The 21,057-nt window shown below is 34.6% G+C and overlaps 1 protein-coding gene across 2 annotated transcripts in view; it reads left to right on the top strand.

The window, feature by feature from the left end:
* Nucleotides 1-21,057, top strand: part of LOC114025389 (solute carrier organic anion transporter family member 1C1-like) — a 77,406-nt gene that overhangs the window by 42,077 nt on the left and 14,272 nt on the right. For both annotated transcript variants that reach the window (XM_027838833.1, XM_027838832.1), the window contains one exon: nt 12,613-12,808. In XM_027838833.1, coding sequence (XP_027694634.1) covers nt 12,613-12,808 — 196 coding nt within the window. The remainder of the gene's footprint in view (nt 1-12,612; nt 12,809-21,057) is intronic.

Genomic DNA, 21,057 nt, shown 5'->3' with positions numbered 1-21,057 from the left:
AGCAAAACGTTAACCCCCCCCTCATTTGCATCACAAACATGTACTCAATTATTATTACTATATTTGAATTTTGTCAGTAAAATTTTTGTGGGAATTTGTTTTCTCTGTTGTTATATAAATGCATGACCTCCTTGATTTTGCCTCTGGTGTGGAAAGCCTAAAATATTTACTATTTCATTCTTTATAGAAAAAAAAATTGCTGACCTCTAATCTAGAATTAAGAAAATACTAATAATGGTGATTATATTTAAAAATTTGTATGAATAAACTATTTTTGAAAAAGAGGAAAAAAAATGAAGTAAACTTTTGAACACACAAGGGTAAGTGCCTTACAAGCCTTGAGGGAAGTGTCATATGACTGAAGGAAGTGCAGTCATTGTCAGGAGACAAAAGAACAGGGGAAAAGGAATAAAGGTTACTGACCTCAAGAATTCTAGGTCAAATTTTCTAATCAGCTTGAGTCTTTTCTTTAGGAATGCTTGAAAGTCTTCTATTTCATTAAATATTCACATCTCCCTCCATATCTCCCCCTATATTCAGTTTGTTTTCTGCATAGGTTATTCTTGAATGTAATTCTAGCTTCTTTGCCTTCCAGAAAATAATTTTCCAAGCCCTCCACTTAGTGATATTTGTGAAAACTTGGGTGATTCCAGCTGTGACTCTACGATATTTTAATTATTTCCTTCTGTCTGCTTTCAATATTTTCTCCTTGAACTGGGAGCTTTAGAATTTGACTATAATATCCTGGTAGTTTTCATTTTTATCAATTTCCTTTTTGCCTTCTTGTTCTAAGATTTTCCCTTTATAATTTCCTTTATGATTCCTTCGCTTTTCTTTTCCATTATAATTTCTTGAAATGTAATATCTAGGCTCTTATTTTGATCGTGGCTTTCAGGTAATCTAATTACTCTGAAATTATATCTCCTCAATCTAGTTTCCTGATCAGTTATTTTTCATATGAGATATTTAATTTTTTTCTTTTTTTTTCAGTCTTTTGACTTTTATTGCTTCTTGATATCTTATGGAATCATTGGCTTCCACTTGACCAATCTAATTTTTTTTTGGTGAGGCTATTGGGGTTAAGTGACATGTCCAGGGTCATACAGCTAGTAAGTGTCAAGTGTCTGAGGTCAGATTTCAACTCAAATGAAAAGAGAATTAACAGATTGGTATAGAAGGCAAAATAAAAAAAAATACTGAAGAAAATAACTCCTTAAAAATCAGTTGGTCAAATGGTAAAATGGGTAGAAACCTCATTGAAAAAAGTAATTCCTTAAAAATTAGATTGGTTGGGGCAGCTAGGTGGTGCGGTGGATAGAACACCTGAATAGAGGACCTGAGTTCAAATCTGTCCTCAGACACATAACACTCATTAGCTGTGTGACTCTGGGCAAGTCAATTAACCCCTATTGCCTCACCAAAATAATAATAATAATAAAATAAAAAAAAAATTTAGTGAATATAACATAGGATCTAGAGACAGAAATATCTAAGTTCAAATCTGACCCCAAAAATTTACTAGCTGTATTACCCTGGCCAAGTCATATCATTGCTGTTTTCCTCAGTTTCCTTATCTGAAAATTGAATATAATTACAAATACCTACCTCCCAGGGATGTTGTGAGGGCAAAATAAGATAATATTGTAAAGTGTTTTACAAACTTTAAAATGTTACATAAATATTAGCTAGAAAGCAAATCAATAATATCAGAAGGTATACATGATATCTAGGTATGAAAATCAGTATGTACACAAAACCATACATAGCTAACAAAAATATCTATACTTTGGGCATATTAACACACAAACAGTTAAACACAAATAACAAAGTAATAAAACCCACATCCTAGAAAACATGCAGAAAGTAACATGTGTATCAATGAACTATCCAATTTCATGGAAGGAATACATAATCTGTTTAGTAATTAGTATTGTCATCTGGATACATGTGTAACTATTTCTCCAATTGCATTTATAACATCATGTTAGTTTGGCGATAGGTCAAATACACAGTTCTCTTACGGCCTACTGTTGTTGTTGTTGTTGTTGTTGTTGCTATTATTGCATGCCCTTATACCTGAGCTTGTTGATGATATTGGCTAATCACAGTCCTCATCAGTGTCTGCATTGCTGAACTTGAACTTTGAAACTCTATCAGATGTCTTTGTATCTTAGGAGTGTTTGTATCTTACGGTCGTATTTAGTGCAGCTCATATTGGCTTCTACCTCCCCGGGCAAATTGCTGAGCACCCAAAGTCTCCAAAAAGCTATCTTTTCCTGCAGACATAGAATAGAAAAAAAATTTACTGAGGTTGTTCTTTGGACATATTGATCAATATTTCCATTGGGACCCTTTTACATTATTGCTAGGGTGTTTGTGGAAGATCTGGGCTCCTTTAGGAACTTTTACAAGGCCATCTTAACAGAAAGTCCCTCATTACCTGTCCAAGTAGAATGGTTTTATTCATGGTTCCCCCTTCAAAAGGATTTCATCTTTAAACTTATACCTTCAGTGTGGCTATCTTGAATTATTTCCATAGGAAATAGCAAAGGGCCAGAGCTATTCCTTAACTTGGAGATATTTAACCTCTCTTTTGCCCCTGTGGGCGGTTGGGATGAGAAGGGGCGGGACTTCTCTGTCTTGTGTAGGAGACCTAGCTTCTTGTCCTACTTTCAGTTGAGCTATCTCTTTGTGACAGTACTACTCTCAATCTTCTTTTCTCATTAAAGCTTCTATTCTATCGACTACCTCTTCTCCTCCACTTCCTCCTCTTTGGCCTCCTCTTTCTCCTTTTTTTCTTCTTTCCCTCCTCCTATTCCTCCTCAAAAGAGGAAGTATAGATCAGTCCTTAGGTTCTATGTACTACTGTCAGCAAATTCAGTATTTCTGAATGATAAATATATTAGCTAATTTAAAGAGTACCAACAGAGTGGTCTCTCCAGCATTGAATTTGCTATGTGAATTAACTTGAAGTCCCGTAATTCTGGGGTGTTTCTTTTAAATATTATTATAATGTTCTTACTTTTATCCTCTGGGTCTATTCCTAAGACTAACAGACCCCTATGAATTTCCAGTGCAAAAACATTACAATACTTTTTATGTAAATTATACTCCATATGTTCATTATATTGATTCATGCTGCTAGTATTCAAGAAATCATAATATTGAACAAAAACCAACCATGTTGATGTGATACAATACTGATACAATATAAAAATGTTTTAAGTGACATATAGAAAACAAGATCAAAGAAAATCTGCAAATTATTAGCATCGTAGCCCCACAAGTACACATTTTGGTGTGTAATATATTTGTTATATAGGTGAACTATATTTATTATATAGGTGAACTATAGCATTCAAATCAAATTCATTGGCACATATAAAGCATTTCAAAAATGGGTACTTACTGCATCATTATCAGTATTGAATGGTATTCCTTTTTATGTTTATCATAAGAATGCAATAGAGTATGTGTGAGTAAATTAAAAAGTATTCCAAATTCCAAAGGCAATAAAAGAGAGAGAGAGAAAACCTGACAAGAGATCACTTAGAACAGCATAGAGACAGTTTTCAGTCACTTTACTCACACACACACACACACACACACACACACACACACACACACATATCTTTTTTTGGACCAGGACCAGGTTTCTCTTTTCTTGCAGTATGGTTCCCTCTTGGCACTCCTTAGGCCCCATGGTGCTGGTAGTTTCCTTTCAAGTCAAGTGATCAGTAAATAGTGAATTTGTTGCCAGGATAAAGTTCCCACAATCTTACTGACCAGAACAACCTCAATAAATGTATTCTTTCTGCTTGTTGGGGTTGTTAAGCAAAAACTCTTCCTTTCTCAAATATTGCAGTTTTAAATTTTTCTCTCCTACCAATTCATTCTCTATTATCTCCTTCAATACTTCAGTTAAACACAATGGCCCTCTGAGATAGGTTTTATTGTCCTCATTTAACAAATGAGAAAATTGAGACTCAGAGATATGACAATACTTGTCCATAGTCATACAGTTAATAAGTATGATTGAAGTCTAGTTCTTCTTGATTTTGGTTGAGAACTCTTTCCACTAATTAATAAATAATTATTGAATTGAATTACTTTCATTGAACTGGAAAAGAATTAATTTCTCTCATATTGTTCCATCCTATTTCATTTCATTACCCGTCCTGACTTATTTCACACATTGGTTGGTTGAACAGATGATCACAGTAAAGATAACTCACAATTGTACAAATTATAGTTCAAACTAAAGTGCCTGAAATCTATGTCCATTTTTTAAGGATCAGCCCAGTTACATTCAGAGAAGCTTCTCTCTAGAAAGTTTATCACCAGATCATGTTAAATTTTGACCACAGCAAGTCTTGAAACTATTTATTAAGGCATGGTGATATTCCAACCTTCACCAGTGGAGGGAGGAAGTATACTCTTTTAATATATTAGAAACATAAATGTATTTGTCATATTTATCGTGATTTCCTAAGAACTATGTTTCAAACTCCTAGATGGCAAGGTTTTGAACTAGAGCCTGAACCTCAGAATTAAATGAGCAAAGTTAAATTTAGCAGATATATTATCATCTAAAAAAAGTTTATTTATCTTTGGCCCATCTCAAGGATGTGGTATCTATACATCTGTATATGTTTGCTAATAACACAATCCATTTGTGATAATGTTAGAATTTATGACTAGATTGTCACCTTTTCTCTTATCCATTTTGGCATATATTTATTCTGGAGGTTATATAAAGACTTCTGTGTAGACACAGACATTCAATATGCTTTAACAAACATTAATTGCTTACTATATCAATGTACTGTGGGTTACGCTAGAGTACAAAAATACAAGGGAAAAATCACACAGCTCTTGTTCTCAGCTGAAGACATTTCATTTAAGTTAATACTTATGTCAGTTCCTAGGCTGGGAATGGGAATAGCCTGAAGATTCATGTAAGAAACTATAAGTTGAAGGTAAGTTCCAAAAGATTTGGTCAGTATATCTGGCTTTTGTTTACTGTCTTTGATGGAACTTTATCCTTCTTTCCTCTTTTCCTGAAGGTGACACTTTCTGCCCTTCTGTCACCTTTTCCTATATCTGTTTCATGGATTTTAATTCTGTACTTTTAGGATTGGCAATGGTTAACACAAAAATCAATCAAAACATTTACTGAGTATCTACTTTGTACCAGGAACTGTGCTAGATTTTGGGAATACAAAATAAAATATTCCCTGACCCTAAATAGTTTATATTTTCTTGGATGAGAAAACATGATTACAAATAAGTGTATACAAAATGAAGTCAAAGTGATTTTGGGGGGGCAGAGTATTACCATCTGAGGGGATTAACAAAAACTTCATGTAGATGATATTACTCAGGCAGAAAGAAAGTCATATCTTCAGAAGAAAGCATGGATTTTTTTTTTGTTTATTCATTAGGAATACTCTTTCCAATTATTTGAAGAACACTAAGAACACAAAGTTTCCTGAGAAATGGTAGTGATTCAGCACAACAGAGAAGTTGGTTGCATCAAAGTTTGTGATAAAGCAATTGCTATACATTGAATAGTTTTTCCTTTGATTTCATTATCAGATTGGAGATAAGTTCATTCAGGGAAGTAAGATATCCTACTAGGCTTCATGGAAAAAAAAACCTTCATGAAGAAGGATTTAAGATGACACACCCACTAAATGTGGTGTGGTAGAGGGGAAAGAATACTGACTCTGCAGTCAAGGAACCCAAGTTCAAATCCTATCTCAAATGCCAATTACTTGTATAACCTTGGGAAAGTTATTTAATTGCCCACTTTAGTTTCCTTATCTGTAAAATCATATTGAAAATGTCTATCTATACTTGAGAATCTACTATTTTTATTGTTTCCCCTTCCAACCCTTCAGCGTAATATAGTTTTTTACAAAAAGTGGTACATTCTTTTGGTAAAATAGGACCCATTTTCATTCAGAAATGCCAAAATAAAGGTCCATAAAGCTACTCTGGTACTTCAGTGAGAAAATGACAGGATTACAAAGTCAGTATCAAAGTAAAAAAAAAAACAGAGGTCAGACATATTGGTATAATCTAGGGATGGAGAACCTACTGCCTCGAGGGCACATGTGGCCCTCTAGGTCTCCAGGTGTGCCCTTTGACTGAATATAAATTTCACTTTGACTCAAAGGGCTGCAATTGAGGACCTAGAGGGCCACATGTGGCCTTGAGGTCATAGGTTCCCGACCCCTAGAGTAGTCTTTGGGATTCAAAGTAGTTTATTTTCAAGATACACATACCTAAGTATTTGCTGACTCTACCCTTTCAGTTCCTGAAATGTTTCCTCCCTTTCATCTGAATATTTATAACGTGAACTACAGCAAAGAAACTATAATACACTTAGCCTGAAGTTCTATGTTTTAACACATGAAACACTCTAATTTGCTGATACCTTATGTGGAATATATTCTATTAAAACAAATTTTTAAAATTTGAAATTCTAGAAAATTAATTAAGATGAAGAATTATTGGCTTTCAGGTCATGGGACCAACAAGATAGAGGACTAGATAATTTCTTCAGTCCTCATGTCCACTCAAACCTCTCTAAAATGGGTACTTTGTGCAATTTCTGCTTTCTTCATGGTCTGATATAAAAAATCTTGAGGTAACAACAAAGAAGGTTTATCCTTAATACCTAACATGCCACCTTAGCATTCCTTACTCATTACTCCCCTTGCTCTGATAGGGCCACACAAACTAACCTACATGCAAAACAATCTGATCCACTTGCCCCAAACACACATACTATGGGAAACATACTTTGCCTAAGACAGCAACAGTGTGATTAAAGAGAACTGAAGAACAGAGGGAGCTGAATCAGGGTGCCAACAAGTATGTGGAGTTCCACAAGACTTGAAGAAAAAAAAAAAGACTCTATACAGTTGAGATCAGTTATGTCCATCCAAAAGTTATTTAAGACAGAAATTGAGACTACTGAAAAGTAAATTCCTTAGCATGGGAAGTGGCTAAGAAAGCTTTGAAGTATAGGCCCCATGGGAGTCTGCTACCAAAAAGGGAAGAATCCAAAACTGAAAAATAGGAGAACATAAAAGGAGAATAAAATTACTGAAGACATCAGTTAAAGAAAACTGAGAACTTTAAATGAAACAAAAAATCCAGGGATATCGAGGGAAAGTAGATAAATCAACAGGGAAGCTATCATAACAGAAGGAAATATTGTCTTCTGATCATTTAAATAAGTAAGTACCAACTTCTGAAATAATCTTATAAGACACAGAAAAAATGAATCCACACTTGAAGAGGCAGAATCTTGTGGATACCCAAGACAGCAAGACGTTCCCGAGTGATTCAAGTGAGAAATTAAAATCATGAAAGCAGAATCTATGACCTACACATCACAAATAATCAATAGAATAGAAAAATCTTGAATCCATGGTAGCAAATCTCACCAAAGAAATGAAAGAGAAAACAACTCACTTAGGAATTCGATGTGAAAGAAAATCTAGACCAGGAGCACCAAAAAGCAACAATATTAAAAAGAAAGCATGATCTCCATACAAACAAAACCTATTGATCTGTAAGACACGACTTAAGTATTACAGAGCTATCAGAAAATAAGTCAAAAAGCCTGAACACCATCATGCAAAAAATAATACATCAAATGTTCCCTGGACTTCTGAACACAAAAACCTTACTACCAACTTAAAGAATCCACAGATCACCTCCAGAAAAAAAAAATACAATGCTGCAAAGTACAAGAAATATAATAGTTAAACTTAATAATTACAATGATAAATAATGAATTCTAAAAGTGACCAGAAGAAAGACTAAATATAAAGTAAAGAAAATTAAAATCATACAAGAGTATTCTACACACATCAGAAATTGCAAGAGAAAATGGAATAATGTGTTCTAGCGAGCAAACTACCTGAAGATATAATTCAAGGTGATATATCCTGAAAATTTGAGCCTAGTCATCAATCAAAATGAATTAACAAATGGAGTGAATGAATGTATAAAAAAGGTTTTCATTCAATAAAAGAGACATTTGGAGAAAATTTGCCTAAGAAGATTACTTGCTTTGCAAAAAAAACAGACAACAGACATTAGAAAGTTTTTTTTAAAGTACCAGCCACCAGTAAAAGTACAAGTAATGAAATAAATTACCCTGGAAAAATGAAAAAAAAAAAGCTAGAAAGAAAAAAAAATAACACATATGGGCTTACCAACAACAACACACCTTAAAGTTAGTCTACTTCTTTTAAAAATTTCTTTTTAAAATTATACAGAGCAATGAGAGTAAAAGCAGAAACCACATTGAGGAAATGATATGGAGCATCAAGCCTGAAACATGGATTAAATTTTATAACATTCATCAGGTGAAGTGGGGTTTTTTATTTGCTTGTTTTTGTTTTTGTTTTGTTGTTATGTTGAACTAAAGTGCAGAATAGGATGAAACATAAAAGTGGAGAGTATAGGAAAAAAAGGGAAACACGTGATGTACCTTAATCAAATAAATGGTTAAACATGAAGGAAAAATAACGTATGTAATAACTCTCTCAAAAAAAGGAGACCTATAAGAGAATATGTAAAGAAGCAAATGGAAGGATTGGAATAGGAGGAAGGAAAAGCTGAAGTCTCAAATCAGTGACAAAAGGAAGTCCTACTGAAAAATGCCTTTTCCAGGTTGGGGGAAGAGATATTTTATATTGGAAGGTATAATAACAGATATAACCTACAAGGTTTTATGCTTAGAGAGAACACTACCTCAGAAAGTATTGTGCCTTCATAAGGTATCCTTTCAGAAGAGAAGAATTAGAGCTTCTGGGGCAGGGGACAGGAGGGAGGATAACTGACACCCAGAAGAATGGGAGAACATGGAATGAGACAGGACATTTTTTGGCAAGTGGGGGAAAATAATTATGGGGAGCAAAAGAGGTAGTAAGGAATTGCACAATGAGAGAGATAGGAAAAATCCTACTTTAAGCAATACTTCCATTCAGTTTATCTCCTGTAGGAATTTGTATTTCTCAGAGAGGGGCAGAAAAAAAAATTAAAAGGAGAGGGGAAGATTTACAAAATAACAAAACTGTTTAGAAGACAAAATGGTGTTGGTACCTCAGAAGTTTTAATGCTCTGAGGAATACAGAGACTAAAAAGGAATAAATGAGCACAAAAGCCAAAGAATAAAACTTTAGAATAGACAAAAAACAGGAGGGGAGGGGGAAGAGATAATAATGAAATTGAGGGAAACAAAATGAAATTTAAAAACCTAACACATGAAATAGATTGAAGGAGAAGATAGAGGGTGATTTTACTTGATTATTTTTTTAAAGAGGGAAAGAATTAGATAAATGAATAAAAGGAAGAAATAAAATTAATTAACAAGTTGAACAAAACTCCAAAATTAGGGAAGGGGACAACAAATGGGAAAAGGGCTTAAGGACAAAAGGAAGAAAGTTAATAGGAAGAGAGTTGCTTTAAAGTACATTAATTTAAAATAACTGAAAAGATAAAGTACTTAACTGTTTTTACAGAGGAAGAAGGTAAACATCTAATTCAGAAAAAATAACAACAGTATTAGAGACAGAGGAAAATAGTAATCTTTCACAATTTTAAATGTGAATAGATTAAACAATCCAAATAATATTAGAGTGATGGGTTGTGTTAAAAAAATTCTTCTTTGCAAAATTTCCAAATGGATACATAGAATAAAAATGAAGGGCTAAAACAAAATTTACTAGGAATCAGAAGAATACAAAACTATAGGAATTGCAGTCATACTATCAAACAAAGCAAAACCAAATACTCACAACATAAAATTGTTCAGTTTTGTGATTTTTTTCTCTTCCTTTTTTTCTTAAAATATTATTTTAATATGAGATGGATTTCTGCTATGGTAAAGAGGGAAGGATATTGGGAGAAATTTTGGTGATGTAAAAAATAAAATATAAATGAAAATTTAATTGAAAAAAATAAGGAGCAATTGTTGTTATAGAAGATCAACCAGATAGCTCTTACTGTTAGGTGTAAATCTATGAGAAATGTTATGTCTCATTAATTTTAGAAACAATTCGGCCTCAGAAGTTCATGGTACAATTGACAACTTCACTTTTCTATGATCAAGAGCGGCCCCAGGAAGTTAAGCTCATATATTGACCATACTTACATTAAAATTGTTCTCTCAAAGCCCAGGGTATTTCCAGGCCTGGAAAGGCATTGGTGTTCATGTTAAACTGTGCCTAGAGGTCTGGTTCAGTGAATAGTGTCTCAAGAGTGAACCTCAAAGCCCAACTTTACCTTAAAACTGCCCTAGGAACCCAGAAATTATCTGAACTAAAATATGCTGACTAGATGAGATTTTTTTCAGAACAAAATTAACTTAAGAAGTTTTCAAATCTTAAAATATTAAAACTTGAAGAGATTTTACAAAGCATGTAGCCCAACATATTATAAATTTGACAGATGAAGAAATAGAGGCTTTGAAAGGTCGCGACTTGCCCTCAATTCACATAGCTAGTAAGTGGAAGGTATCAGCACCGACATCTTCTAACTCCCAGTCCAATCATTTTCTCACTATACCCACTAACCAACCTATGATCATAACTTTTTTCTTAATATTTCTTCATATTATGCAATTATTTCTTCTTTTGAAATATGTAGGAGGCAGTTACATAGTAGCTAGATGATGCATTGGATAAAAGACTTGGAGTCAGGAAGACATGAATTCAAATCCAACCTCAGACACTCACTGGCTGTGTGACCCTGGACAAGTCACTTAACCATGTTTGCCTCAGTTTCCTCATCTGTAAAATGATCTGGAGAAGAATATGACAAATGATTCCAGTATTTTTTCCAAGAAATCCCTAAAAGGGGTCACAAAGAGTCAGACATAACTGAAAATCAACTGAACAACAACCAAAAATGTAACATAGTGCATATGATATCAGTCTGGAGGTAGGAGATCCTCAGTTCAAAACAGAGAGCCTAAATGGCCTCTCTGGGCCTGTTTTCTCATCTATAAAAATGAGAGTAGGTAAACTCCACTCTGAATCTGTAATCTCTTGTACTCTAGCTCTCAGTCTGTTTTATCTCCCCATAAAGAAACAGATTCCTGGATGAACCCTTAGGCAGAGAGTGCTATCATCTCTTCCCACATAACTTCTGAGATATCAGGAAGATCTGCTATACAAAATAGTCTCCTTATCTGTTATGTGACACTTGTAATTTTTTTCTGTTGGTACTCATTCATTTAACTTCAATTTTAATACTGTTATAATGGAAATATTCCTATGAAAAGTCAAAATTTGAACCGTTCTCAATGTATAGAGCAGGGAAGTGGAGTAAAAAGAATGCTACATTTAAAGTTACAACATTTGGATTCAGAGCCTGGCCTTGCTACTTGGGAAATCTTAGGGAAGTGATTTAATTTCTGTGCTCCTTAGTTCTCATCTCTAAAATGAAGAGGTTCAATTTATACTTTAGTATAAATGAGTTTCAGAGTCTTTCCTGAAAATAGATTTTGATAAGAGGAAAGTGAAATGGTACAGTGCATCCAAAGATAGAAAGGAGAGGCATTAGCCAAGGAACTGGAGCTGTGCAGAACTTGGAGAAGAGGAGTATGGAAGAGGAAGCACTCACATCATCATAATTTTGTCTACAGTCAGCCCTCCTCCTAGCAGACTATGTCTGCTTTTGAGCCATGTATCTGATATACTTCTTTATATGAACTCTAGATGTACTATTTGTGTCCAACATGTGGTAGGGCTTTCTGAGCTCATATTGGTCTAATTAGCCACAGTCAGACACACTGCACACTGACCCCAACACAGTAACCCCAACATTTTGGTCCTCTTCAATTACGAAGGACAACAACCAACCAATAGACTTCTATGTATTTGGTCAATGTTCAATAAATATTTTACTACACAACTTTCTATCATTTGATTCAAATCTCTATCTCTGAGACTGGGTCAGAATGGGTTGAATTCTAGGGCTTTAGCTCAGTGGATAGAGTTCTAGGCCTGAAGGCAGGAAGATCTGAGTTCAATTTTGACCTTAGACACTTATTTGCTTTGTGACCTGGGCAAGTCACTTTACCTCAGTTTACCTTGGAGATAGATAGGTGGCTCAGTGCATAGAGTGCTAGGCCTGGAGTCAGGAAGATCTAAGTTCACATCTGGTCTCAGACAGTCACTAGTTATGTTACCCTGGGTAAGTTCCTTAACCTCTGTTTGCTTTAATCCATTGAAGAAAGAAATGGCAAAGCCCTCCAGTATCTTTGCCAAAAAAACACTATACAAGGTCACAATTTGTTGGACAGGGTTGAATGACCAAACAATAACAACAGCAAATTGACCATTGGCCTGTATATTCATAGTAGAGTATAGATTCTTTACTTTGTATCTCTAAATCAAGCCCTTAAACACAGTAGAAATTTATTATGTGTTAGTGGATATTATTCTCTATTTCCTTCACTATTTTAAAAGATTAAATATTCAAGAAACCTAGAGACCACTTAGTTGTATAGAAATACTCATAAAATATGAAGTAGAACATTTGCCAATTCGCTTCATAATGATTTTTTCTTTGTTTCCCAAGGGCTCATCAACATTCCAGCAGTAGCCTTTGGAATATTCTCTGGGGGACTAGTTATGAAAAAATTCAGGATCAGTGTGTTTGGAGCTTCAAAACTCTATCTGGGATCTTCATTCTTTGGTTACCTTCTATTGCTTTCCCTGTTTGCAATGGGCTGTGATAATTCTGATGTGGCTGGCCTAACTATCTCCTACCAAGGGTATGTTATGATGATTATATAAATTTATATGCAACTGAGATTCTCATTGTTTGCCTATCATGCTTTGGGGAAGTATATTATATGCATAGCATGAGAAAGTTGTCAATCTGTTACACCTATGACTTAGAGTCATTGAATGAGAAGATTGTAGAATGAATAGGACCTGAACTAATTTAGTTTAACTCTCTCAATTTATAGATTAGGAAACAGAGGCCTATAGAGTTGAAGTGATTTTTTTTTTTATTTTGGAAGCAATGGGGGTTAAGTGATTTGTCCAGGGTCACATAGCTAGCTAGTAAGTGTCTGAGGTGGGATTACAACTCAGATCTTCCTGGCTTCAGGGCTGGTGTTCTATCTACTACAGCACCTAGCTGCCCCCAAAGTGATTTTCTACTGGGCTCTACATATGAGTAATCCAAGAGTCATGACTACAACCCAAGTTTCCTTGACTTATTAAATACCTACTGTGTGTAAAATATAATACTTGGCATTCAAGAAGATGTAAAGAATTAATAAGACACTGTTCCTGTCTTCAAAAAATTTATAATCTAATTGGAGACACATTTGATTCTAAATTCTATTTGCCACCTATGAATCTGAAAATTTTGCTCAGATTTTTTTAAAAGTGTTTCTTTTAAAATACTTAGCTCAAATTTATTCTGAGCCCCAGGAAGTGTGCATTCCAAGAGCATAGGATGAACACTGTATAGGCTATATCTAGGTCTGGAAGGGACCTCAGGGGCCACCTCCCCTAACTCCTTCAATTTTGAGGCAAGAAACAAAGGTGTAGGGAGATTAAGTCAATTGCCCAATGTTACACATGTATAGCACAAACCCTATTCATTCCTTCTGAGGCTGAGACCCTGGAAGTGCCCCACACTCCTAGAAAAGTAGGGTTTGGTCTAACTGTACTTTTTGTAACTGAGCCCCATGGAGGCCTGTACAATAAGCTAATGCATCTTCCAAAGGTGGAGGGAAATGCCCAGGAAGCACTACCCAATCTTCCATCCTTCTCTGAGAATGAGACCCAGAAAAGGCGTTCCCACCCACTCCAGGGAAAAGGGTCAGCCTATTCCCATTAGCCCCTAGAAATAGTTTGGACAAGGGTTTGGATAGTATGACACTTTGCTCTCTAGCACAGAGCTAGCTAAATAGGAAGCATATGTCCTATATATTGTCTCTTTCTTCCTCCAGGGTCTCTAGAAGGATCCCATACTCCTTTCAAAATACCATATGTGTTTTTATTGCAGCCTGGGCCCTCAGTGGGTTGTGGAATATGGGGAACCAGAGCAAGAAATATATGAGGTGTATGATGAAGCTATGGCAGGTGAGAGATAGGGAAGATAAGGCCATATAGTGAATGGGTGGATAATGATTGCTGCATGTGTGTCTGCCTGTGGAAGTATGTATCAGGCATATGGCTAGTCATCCAGCACAACCTGAACTAGATGAAAGCAGGGGAAAAGACTCTTGCAGATGTAGTCAGAGACTGAAGTCTGCCGATCAGCTGTGTTGGGCTTCTAAGAACTAAGAGTTTTTTGTATACCCCATTGACTTGTCTTACATACTCCCAAAACAGATACACAAACTTTGAATATCACTGGCCTTGATAATGAAAATACCAATGCAAAGACTACATACACACACACACACACACACACACATATGTGTGTATGCATATATATACATATATATGTACATATACACATGTACACACATATATACATACACACATATATACACATACATACATACATGCATATCATCATTCAGCATCTAAGGGAAAAGCTAATCAAACTTCAGGAAGAACTAGAAAATAAGACAATAATTTCTATAGACAGCAGCATCATCCTTTCAGACCTAAATAAATTTAACAAAAAAGACAAGTAAGAAAAGAAAATAAGGTCCCAAATAGAATTTTAGAATAATTATATATGATAAACTATTGATTATTAATAAATGGCAGTGATAAGAAGTATATATGCATATATACCTTTAAAATTTGTGGGGAACCATGGGAAAATAGGATAAAAGCAATGGAAAGGAAATACTGGTATGGTGTGGGGTGGAAAACATGTTTTTTCCATTAAAGGAGGAAGGAACTCCATTAAAGAACATTCTTGAGGAATATGGTGGATGCTGTATGTTTGTGTTAGAATACTAGGGGCTCATAATGAGTTTTGTCCATGAACAATGGACACATCAAGAGATTATTTTTTCCAAGTAAGATTTATATTTCCTAGAAATGTATCTCAACTCAGGAGAGGTCAACTATAAGTCCCTAAGTATAAGCAATTCCCATGATGGTTAGGGGACAGGAGAGATGTAGAGCTAGAGATGAGATGCATTGGATATAGGAGTGATGAGTTGTCATGTTCAGGGTATGGAGTAAAACTGTATATTATGACTTGGGATACAGAATGATTCCCACCATGTTCTGCTTCCTTCATGAGTTAATGTCTCTAAGAGTGAATAATATCAAAAGTTCCTCACAAACCAAAGAAAACACAAATAAAATAACAAACAAACAAACATACAAGCAAGAGGAAGATTGTGATGAGGACAAAAAATATATTAACATGGAAATGGAATAGAGAAGGGAGTTTAATTTGGTATTCCAAAAATGGACTAACTTTTATAAACAAAGCTATTCACAACAATGAAATGCTACCTTAGAAAATAAGGAAAGGAGTAAAAACCAATGCAAAAAAGCAAAAGAAAGTAAAATCTAATAATCATAACCTTAAATATGAAGAATTGATCACTTCAATAAATGGGAAAAAGGCAAAAGAATGGATAAGAAATCAAATCCCAACACTGTTATATAAAGAAACACATTTTTAAAATAAGAATACAGAATGAAACAAAGGGAAAAGTTTTTATGCATCTAATGAAAGTTAGAATTGTGTAAATGAAGCAAAAATAAAAATTAACAATTCAAGAAATAGGAAAACTGCAATATTTTAAAAATAACAATGGATGATCAATTAATTAACAAGAATTTATTAAGTACCTACCATGCTTCAGTGATCATGCTGGGATGTAGGAATATAGAGTTTAAAAATAAAAGGGTTGGTACAGTGGATAGAGCACCTGCCCTGGATTCAGGAGGACCTGGGTTCAAATCTGACCTCAGACACATAATACTTAACTAGCTGTGTGACCCTGGGCAAGTCACTTAACCCTATTGCCTAGCCAAAATAAAAAAAAATACAGTCCCTAACTTCAAGAAACTTACACTGGAGGAAATATTGGATACACATATAAATAGATAAGAAAAACATAGAAAATAAATAAAAGAGAAATACAAGAGAATGAATGGGAGGGAGACACTGGCAATTAGGGAGAGGAATCTGGTGAGTCCTTATATAGAAGCTGGTTGATGATTTGAGCTGAATGATAATTTATAACTATTAAATGTATATGAACCAAATGACCTAGAACTTAAATTTTAACAAAGAAAATTTAACCTAATGTCAAAAAGATGTTGAGAAATAAAATAAGTGTAGAAGATTTCAATGATCTTTTCTCAGAAACAGATCAATCTAACAGAAAGATAAACAAAAAGGAAAAAACATATAGAAGTGAAGAGAGATTTAAACTTTAGCATTGAAAGATTTATGGTATCTCCTTAACTGAAACATTGAAGAATATTCATATTTTTTCAGCATCATGTTACTTTTATAAAAATAGACCATGTTGTAGGGTACAAAATATCAAATTTAAGCCAATCTCCTTCATCCTTTTCTCTATTTTGGGTAAAGGAAGAAAGTACGATGGATAACCTAAGAGAAAATATCTTCCCCAAAATAACACAGGAGAGTAAAGTCGGTGCAAGGAAGTCTCACCAATAGCCTCATTCGTACTTCTTGGATTGCCAATAGCCATCTCTAAGATTCTGTAGCTGACTCCTCATTTCTTGCTTCTGTGGTGTTCATTTTCATCTTCTATGGGATAGTCAAACATGTAGACTGCAGCAAGAGCAGCTTTGATTCCAATTTTCCCTATTCTCTACCTATACTTCTTTGGCCTTCAAGCTTGCTTCTTCACATTTCTCATTTGCTTGTCTTTTTTCTACCCACAACAACCCTCTCCCCAACCAAGTCAAAGTACTTCAAAACATCACTCTCATTATACTACCTTCAGATAGAGCCAGAAAAAAAAGAATTTTACCTCCATAATTCCACTTGCTTTTATGTCCTCTTGATCATAAAAAGGCATAAATATTAAACCCTTTCACAAATCAGAAGAAATGAAGACATAAAACAATACAGAGAATGCAATAAAAAGAAACAGAACTAAATGTAAATTTAATAATTACAATCTAAATAATAAATGGGTCAAAGGGTAAAATCACTAGAGTAACTAATAACTTTGTGAAAGAGTACAATAATAAGACAGAATGTCAAAAGTTTTGTGATACTGGTAAAGCAGTCTTTAGAGGACAACAATTTTATCTCTGAAAACATAAAATAACAGAAAAAGAATGATAAGGTGAACATGCAATTAAAATTATATATTTTACAAATTCATAAACACAAAGTAAGTATAAAAGAAAATTTACAATTAAAGAAAGGAAGGAAACTAACATTTATTAAGTATCTCCTATGTGTCATGCACTGTGCTAAGTGCTTTATAAATATTGTCACATTTGATTCTCACAACAACACTGAAAGGTAGGTGCTATTATCATCTCCATTTTATAGTTGAGAAAACTGAGGCAGAAAGAGATTAAGTGACTTCCCAGAGTCATACAGCTAATAAATATCTGAGGCTGGATTGGAACTTAGGTCTTCCTGATTCCAGGCCCAGCACTCTATCCCTTACTGAATCACTTATCTGACTCTAATTAAAGAAGTAGATAAAATAGAAAATAAAGTTACTATTGAAGTGATAAAATTAAATCAGTTTCTTTGAAAAGACTAACAAAAATAAATAAACTTAAGCTAGTTTGATTAAAAACAGAGAGAGGAAATAAAAATAACTGTCAGAGCTTACCCAAGCTAAAAAAAAATTTAACCTCTGAAAATGAAATTGAACACACCCTAAGTAATTATTTAAGAAAAAAAATCCTTGGTAAAAACATAACTAGAGATGAATTCTATTGGACATTTAAAGAACAATTATTTAGCTCATTCTTTATTCATCTTTTCTTCTTTAGTTTTATTGGTACATTTTAAACTCTTCCAACCATTGAAACTCCCATTGCAAGAAAGAAAAAGAATAACAATAAAGTAAAACCAAGAGTGACTTTCTTGAAAATGCTTATCATGATTACTGCAAAATGAGATGACTAAATGTCCTTTTAAGTAATGCTTCTTGTTGCCTTTGAATGCACAATAAAAGCAACTTTACTATTTCTTCTTTTTGTCTCTCTTGAGAGAATATATGAGCCATTATTCTATTGTCACAATTTCTTTTTGTCTTCTAGTTTCATTTAGAGAAGAAATTTTTCATTGATGTGATTCATGTCCTGAGCAGGATGATGACTCATTGGTTGTTGGATAAGAATTTCACATTTAGATTTCCAACAGCTAAGATAAAGTTGGAGTTTAGCACCCTTTACCCTCTTGCCCACCACTGTGTCACCATCACTGAAGAAGGAAAAAAATATCAGACAATTCTTTTTTTTATTTTTCTTTTATTCATGTGTAGGCATGGAGTACAAAAACTGCTGGTTTTCTAGGACTAGTTTTTCTTACAACAGTTCATGTTTACTCAAGGAAAACATTCTTCATTCTGCCTGTACCCTTTCTCCTTTTTTTGTATTTTTCCATTCTGGGAGCTTTTAGAATATTTAGCATCCCTCTGCTGACAACATTAGAAATAGGTAACCAGTTAGATCTGCCTGAGCAAGTCTGCCCTCTTTTTCTCATAACTGACCAGCCAGTTTAGTTTGTGCAACTATGGCCATTTGTAACTACCTGGAAGAAATTATGAAAGTTAGATATAACCTGAGTTATATCTGAGTTCCCATCAGGAAATTGCTTTTTGATCAATCATTAGTTCACTGCATCCTGGGCCATCTCCAATTTTCCTGATTTATATCTGACCACTGGACCCAGCTGGCTCCAGAGAAGAAAGTGAGGCTGGTGACTTTTCACAGCCCTCCCTCACTTAAATTCAATTCACTTGCATGTCATGGCATCACCTGCCTAATGTCATGGTCCTCTTTGAGAACAAAGAACAAACAGCAACAACCCCAGAGTTTTTTCTGTAACTGGTAAGCAGCCTTTTCTTTTAAGAGTCCACTTGGCTGACTGCCCATCACTTCTTTATTCATTCTCATCATAGAATATGAATAACTCCTCACTTCCTTCCTGATGTCATGATGGTCCTTTTCCAGAACAAAGAACAAACAACAACACCTCATACTCTGGCCTAACAATTATTATTATTTTTTTTATGATCTGAACTTACCTCACTGACTGAGTCACAAATGTATTTTAGCCCTACAGAGATCAGGTCTCTCTAATGGTTATGAGCTGACTGTATTTTTTTTTTTTGCTCTCTGGTCCCTGATATCTCAAGTTAAGCCATGAGCTTATTTTTGTGTGCTAATTTGTTCCAAATAAAATCCCAAACTTTAATGTCCAATTTGTTTATCCTATGTGATTGACTAAGTCTACAAAAATAAGTGCAGTATATTAGGACATCTGACCACCTAGTAGCAAGGTCCATGTCTTCAAATTGCCAACATAGAGACTTGTTCTGTTGCTGGTACCATATTTGAAAACTTGGTATTTTATTTTATTTATCTATTTATTTATTTTTTTTAGGCAATTGGAGTTAAATGACTTGCCCAGGGTCACACAGCTAGTAAGTGGTCAAGTGTTTGGTCTGAGGATGGATTTGAACTCTGGTCCTTCTGACTTCAGAGCCAGTGCTCTATCCACTGTGCCATCTCACTGCCCCCAAAACTTTGTATTTTAGCATTGTAAAACCAATCAGGACTTGTGATCCACTGGCATAGTTTTTGAAAATTCTGACCTCCCTCTATACCGTGCAGAAGCACTAGGGCAGAACTTGTAGAGTTAAACCTTTATAGAACTTAAAGATTGCCTATAATGCAGTCCAGAAAACCATAAAATGGTGTCGCTCATTATGAGAGATATCATAAGTGGAGGAAGAGTTGCCTTCAAAGTTACCTTAAACCTAGGTTCAAGGCATACCTTTGGGCATTTATATCTGCATAGTAGGCCAGAAAAAGAGGATTGAGCATGAAATTCTAGTCTCTATTACACATAGTTTACTTTGCTTTTTAAGTACAGCTTTCAAAACTTTCTAAGACTATAAATTGAAGAGGTAATGCTGGCCTATACAGAGATAGAGAGTTTCCTTATCCAGGAATTACATCAATGAAATCAAAGGTCCGCTACCTATCTCCTATTCCCTTTAGCATGACAGGGAAGCCAATCACTATCCTGATTGCTTTATTTAAACTTGTATGAACTAATGCATTTAAGCAAGGAGAACCAAGAGAAAAATGTACAATAATAAAAGAGAAGGGAATAAAACACTAAAATTCTACCCAACTCAGATTAATAACAGTGACTAATCTTTGCTCCAGAGAATAAAGAATGATGGAAATTCTATCATATAATGTAACTTTTATTTCTTGGATTTTCCTTCAGTTTTCTTTTTCAAAAGAAGGATTCCATGAGTGAGATATGTTGCCATTTACTTCTGATTAAAAAAAAACAGAAAGGCATAAATAAAAGTTATTAATTAGAAAGGGAAAACCCTCAAAATTGGCCTAGAACTGCAGGTAAGAAAGTCTTGTTTAGTGTGTCTGGCCTGGCCGCTGAAAATGCCCTACACAGATTACAAATGGGAGGAAGCAGTGTGGCCTAGAGGAAAGATTATTATAGGTCTTTGAGTCAAAAGCCTTGAGTTTAAATCTCAGCTCTGATACTCATAAGTCATGTAAACTTTGGCAAGTCACTTCAGATTTCTGACTCTTAACTTCTACATTTGGAAAATGCAGACAATAATGTTTGCATTGTCTCTCTTACAAGGCTATTGTAAGGAAGGTACTCTGTTGACTTCAAAGTTTTATGGAAATGGGTTAATATTGTTATTGACAGGGCCAATATTGTCCCTTCCTAGCAAATAATCCCTGTTGACACCACTAGTGATCTTCATTTAGTCTGGTCTTAGCACCTCAAGGTGCTACATACATTAGCTGGATACAACATCAGGAAAAAGTGGGTGTAAGTCTTTCTTCTGACACATACTAACTGTATCAC

This window comes from Vombatus ursinus, unplaced genomic scaffold (assembly GCF_900497805.2).
Source record: "Vombatus ursinus unplaced genomic scaffold, bare-nosed wombat genome assembly UNPS02014830.1, whole genome shotgun sequence".
Classification (NCBI taxonomy): Eukaryota; Metazoa; Chordata; class Mammalia; order Diprotodontia; family Vombatidae; genus Vombatus; species Vombatus ursinus.
Note: the sequence above shows the minus strand (reverse complement) of the source record. Positions and strands in the feature narration are given on the sequence as shown.